At 45.7% G+C, this 5,043-nt stretch overlaps 1 protein-coding gene and 1 pseudogene across 2 annotated transcripts; both read right to left on the bottom strand.

Moving 5' to 3' along the window:
* Nucleotide 1: 1 nt before the first annotated feature.
* On the bottom strand, nt 2-1,024 carry TEOVI_000154000:pseudogene (annotated as a pseudogene). The gene has a single exon. A coding segment is annotated over exon 1 (1,023 nt).
* Nucleotides 1,025-2,474: 1,450 nt separating this feature from the next.
* On the bottom strand, nt 2,475-4,739 carry TEOVI_000153900 (uncharacterized protein; the record flags this gene model as incomplete). The annotated part of the gene is made up of 1 exon (XM_067224757.1): nt 2,475-4,739. One exon carries the CDS (start codon nt 4,737-4,739, stop codon nt 2,475-2,477), a length of 2,265 nt encoding a protein of 754 aa, XP_067080858.1.
* Nucleotides 4,740-5,043: the final 304 nt, after the last annotated feature.

Below are 5,043 nucleotides of genomic sequence, written 5' to 3'. Positions count from 1 at the left end.
GTTGCTCACCGCTAGTTTTATCCACCGACATTTTCGTTGAGGTGAAATGAGGCTCTAGAAGAACTCGAGACGATGATAGTCTCTCCCCTGCACCGTCCTCAATCAACTCCCTCACTTGTCTCCACTGCTCCCGAGTGTGACCGGTCGCCTCGCCAGTAGTGTGAATATATGCCCATTGGTAAATCAATGCAGGATTCCTCAGAGAACAAACACGAAGAATCCTTACCTGTGGTTGCTCACCAATTTTATCAATAAAACTAACGATGCTACGGTAAATATCTAACCCACAGGTATGCTGTGGGGCGAATGTTACATGTACGCAAATCAGCTCATCGTCCAAGTCTCTCTTTGCACCCAACTGCACAGCGTAAATATCCTTATATAGGTTCCAAATGTCACAATCCGCAAGCAAACGGCTACTGCGCAAGTCAACTATAGGGGAACTCGTCGTCGCACGGCCCCTTGCCCTTAGAACAAGTGGCAATTTATCTAGTGGAGACACCAAATAACAGGGTAACGACACGAACGTTATTTCCGCTGTTGTAACCTTAAGTTCTACCCTACCACCAGGTTGAAGCAACTCGCATTTCTTCACCGCGCTATCTCCCCATATCACTGCGAAGAGTAAATTCACGCGAGGATTTTCTTTCAACAAACTTCGCAACTGAATAGTTGAGTATCCGCCGGTGTCTGAAAGCATAACGCCTAAAAAAAGAACACCACAGGGTAAAATCTGTTCAAGACAGTCTACCTGTTCAGAGATGACCTCAAGATCCAGGCAAGGAATAGCGTCAAAGACGGTGCATACAGTATGAGCGTTGCTCGAGCCGTTCCTACAGACGCTACGCTGTCCCACCAAAATGGAGGGATTAAACGACTCGCCAGTGGGAAGGGCACTCGGTGGAAGCACCACAGAAACATTCATGCCCCCAACAAACACCCTAGTAAAGACTTCTTTTGCTTCGTTGGTTTGGACAGGTAGAGAAGTGAGAAATTCAGTGGCGCCAACTAACCAGGCAAACATGCACACTACCTTGTGATCGTCAGCAATGCGGTGACTTCCATGGGGTTAAAGTTGGTTACAGTTGCACCACAAGCTATTAAGGCAACGAGCGGTAGCCTTTAAATGAATAAAAACAATGATCTCAACACACAGCCGAAGTACTTGGCAGCACTCCAGGTAGAATGGTTACTTCGCCACAACTTCATTCGATGCACATATTTCTAAGTGTATAGACAGTTCTTTCCTCTCTTTTCCCCTCCCAGAGTGGGTGGAGTGTGCTGTTACAGCTCCAGCCACTTTCCTACACCCGCCATTATACAGTGGCCATACAAGCCATTCGCTGAAGCGGGTCGCTTTCAAAATGTGGACCGCGGGAGAATGCAATGACGGTCCGTCACAAATAATGAAGGTCGCAACAAATGATAATAATAATAGACGGGTACTGCGGAAGAATACAAAAATAGCACTAAAAGAACAGAGGGTTGCACACAGAGGCTAAAGTAACGACCAAGGCGGGTCAAACAAATGGGAAGAGTAACGGGTGAACGAGCAACTTACATACATTTGCCACCTGACTAATATGAAGGACTAATGTAAGTAGATTCACTTTCTGTGGAAAGTACTTGCGATCTTCGGTGCCCTTTAACTCCTGTCCTACTACTGGAGTTTGGTACAAACTTGGGGTTATTTACTTCTTTGTTTGTTCTTTTTTTTTTAAATATGATCACTAACACAAAAGCAGGAAACGGCATGGATATCGAACATCGTACATTTACAAGATGATTTTTACTATTAGCATACGGGTCGTTCTGTGTTACCCAATGCAACAACTTTTCTCGTTGCATGACCCAATTTCCCCAACTTACCCATTCCTCTTTCGCACCCTAGGCATCGTGTCCGTGACACACAGCAATAACCACCACCTTTTCTCCGGACTGAGTTAAAGCAAAAAATAATTATGACAGCAAAACCCATTTTTTTTTTTACAAATAATCACATATGATGCAGGGGATAGAATTAGCTAAACCCCCTTTAAAAAAAAAAATAGCATTAAAAAAAAACTGTCGGCCAACACCTGGAAACATGAAGAACATGGGAATACAGTACCCATACGTATTTAGAAAAGTTATTGAAAAACAACCTTCTGTTGCTTAACGATACCAATATCATGTACAAAAAATAAAAAAAGCGAATACAATTGCTGAGTATAGGGATAACACTTACGTTGACAATGTGCGCTAATGCCGCCTTTCCGAATTTAAGAGATTGCTGTGATTACATCGCCTATACGTTGGCTGTCGCCTCGCACGTCCGAACAAGCTTCAGCAGGAAAAGAAAGTTCTCCTGTACTCCACCTTGCAATCAACCTCCCCATCAGTCATTCACAGCGATAAGTGAATTACAGTTTTTTCCCCCGTGTCTTGACTTTTTCCATATTGAATCGACGACAGTCGAAGGGAACCAACAATGGTCACGCACGTTCCCCTACGCTTTTTGTTGTATCCACACCATCCACTACGGTGTCTGGGAGCTCGCTACCTACCACTTCAGGCAGTCTTGTTAGATTAATCGATCGATTTAGCACGCGCCTCGGCTCCACACAATGCTTGCTGCGACCGGTGGAAGATATTTCAGGTAGTACGAGGGAGCCGGAGCGATTCATCAGCCGACGGCCACTACTTGCGCTACCTTCATAAATTACTCCGCCTTTTGCTGAAGGAGTAGCGTCTTCCCCAACTAACCCTGATTCGCTATCCAACTCAAATATTTCAATCATTGCTTCATCCGGCACAAACGAGTACTTCAACTGACGCGACATACGAAGTCCATCAGGGCGGTGTCGTCTTCTCTTTTTCTCTGAAGAGGCAACCGCAGAATGATTGAGTGAAGTACTATAATACTTGTCCCCAATTTCCATCGAACCACCGAGAACGCCAACATACACAGAATCTTTTGATGCATCTCCATGTCCTTTGCACGGTGTTGTTCTAGTCGGATATACCTTGTAGACGATGTCCCTCTTTTCAATCTCCCCAGCGAACTCGCCAGGAACTTCCAGCAACGAAAAACTTGAGCGAGACACTCCTTTCTTTGAGCGACGGCTTTGTCCTTGTCTGTCTTTTCGTGGGGTTTTGGTGGCGTTTCTTGTGCCTAATGAAGGTATGATCTTTATGTCTTCTGCCGTTTCGGGAATTTCACAACCTTCATTAACTTCAAGATCTGAGAATGTAATCGAACGCTCGTTGACTTTGTGTGCGCGACGCCTTTTGGAAGGATAGAGAGTCTTCTTGTCACACGATTCATGTCGAATCACGGACAGGCTGAGCGAATCCAACTCACTTGCCACAACATCATCAAGAAGTGATATATTACGGTTCGGTGGATGCTTCCGCCGTTTTTTCCTCGAACACTTCTCAGCAGGTTGGTTGGGGTGTTCATTCAATGCGACCCCACCGCTTCGGTGGCGCCGCATTTCGGACGTCTCTTCCTCCACAATCTCACCTGCAAAGTCATCAAAAATAACATCCACAAGTTGTGAAACATGGTTTTTATTCACACGCTTCCTACGGATGTGTCTTGGAGACTCTGCCAGCGTTGTTACCATTACCGATGCATAGCTCCTATTTTCTGATGACAAAACCTTTGTGCGGCTTTCCACCATCCTGATCTGCGGCATAGTCAACACCGACTCTTTAACGTCGCCGGGACAGCCTTCCCTACAAAACAAGTCACCAGCTGGCTTACTGACAACAGTACAGGTGCCCCCGATCCACTCATTTACAGCAATTGGTATAGTGATTCCTCTCATTACGCAATGCTTCCTCACGACAGTCCCTGCGTCCCCATCGTGTTTTGACACCGCGTTTGATATTGTTATCTCTGGAATCTTATTGACAGCCTCTTTGATTTGTTTATCGATACACTCCAGAGCCTCCATCTCGTCATTCCCAGCTGTTTTCAGCTTCATTTCCCTCGCTTCAATATAAGCTGCCACCTGTTTTAGATGATATAACTGCTCCTTAAAGCTAGGGTTATCCCAATCAACATCTTCAAACTCCTCCGGAGTAACCTCCACATCGGGATCCCGCAAACGCTTTATCAATTTTTTTATGCATGTGGTTTGAAGTGGATCTTCCGGCGGCGTGGTACCGGGGATTCGCTCCCCTGACTCAACAGCTTCATATACCTTCTCTTGAAAACAGCCTTGGGCGGGGTGAGCACGACCACGGCATATGCTAATATTAAAGTAATCGTCAGATACGCTTGTCCCTTCGTAGCTGTCACCATCTTCGTCAGTATGATAAACTACTGCTTCCGGTTGAGCTGATACAGCGCGACCGGTTCTCACCACAAGTGAAAAATGAAGTGGCTGAAAGTCTGCGCTATTATCTGATGAGTAGTATGAGCTGGTTTCCTCCTCTTCTTCCTCACCGATCGTAGCTGAGTAGATTCTCTCTGGAATATAGCCGATGCCCCTATTATCCCTCCCCCGAAATTGACTAGCACGAAGCGGGGAGACATCGCTTTCTCCAAAAGAACCCGAGTCAGTACTGTCAACAGATGAAGTCTCGAAGTCAGCCCCGCCCCGTCGAGATATACTGGACAACGAGTAGCGCGAAAACTTGGCTTCACAATGATCTTTTACAGAACGCTGTTTACAAATTCCGCTACATGGTAACCCGTCCCACTCGGACTTCAGGATTCCAGATAGGCTAGCTTCGCTCGCCAACGTCATGACGAAAAAGTCCCAATGTGCAAAAAAAAAAGGTTATATATGTACAGATATATACTTTTCCCTACTGTGAACCTGACTCGCTAAACCTTGGTGCAAGAAAAGAAGGAACACGACTGTGTGAGCCACTTCGGTCAACGGGTAAGAGAATTGAGTATTTTTTTTCCATCATTTTCTTCGAGGAGCAAAGTTACGGTAGGGTGCCAACGCCAAAACAACCATCCTTCACAAAATGCTAACGGTAAACGCCTGCTAACTACAGTTGGCTGATGCTGCAAAAGTGTCTTCTCGCCCTTCATGAAATGTT

Source organism: Trypanosoma equiperdum (assembly GCF_001457755.1).
Source record: "Trypanosoma equiperdum strain OVI genome assembly, contig: ctg_373, whole genome shotgun sequence".
Classification (NCBI taxonomy): domain Eukaryota; phylum Euglenozoa; class Kinetoplastea; order Trypanosomatida; family Trypanosomatidae; genus Trypanosoma; species Trypanosoma equiperdum.
Note: the sequence above shows the minus strand (reverse complement) of the source record. Positions and strands in the feature narration are given on the sequence as shown.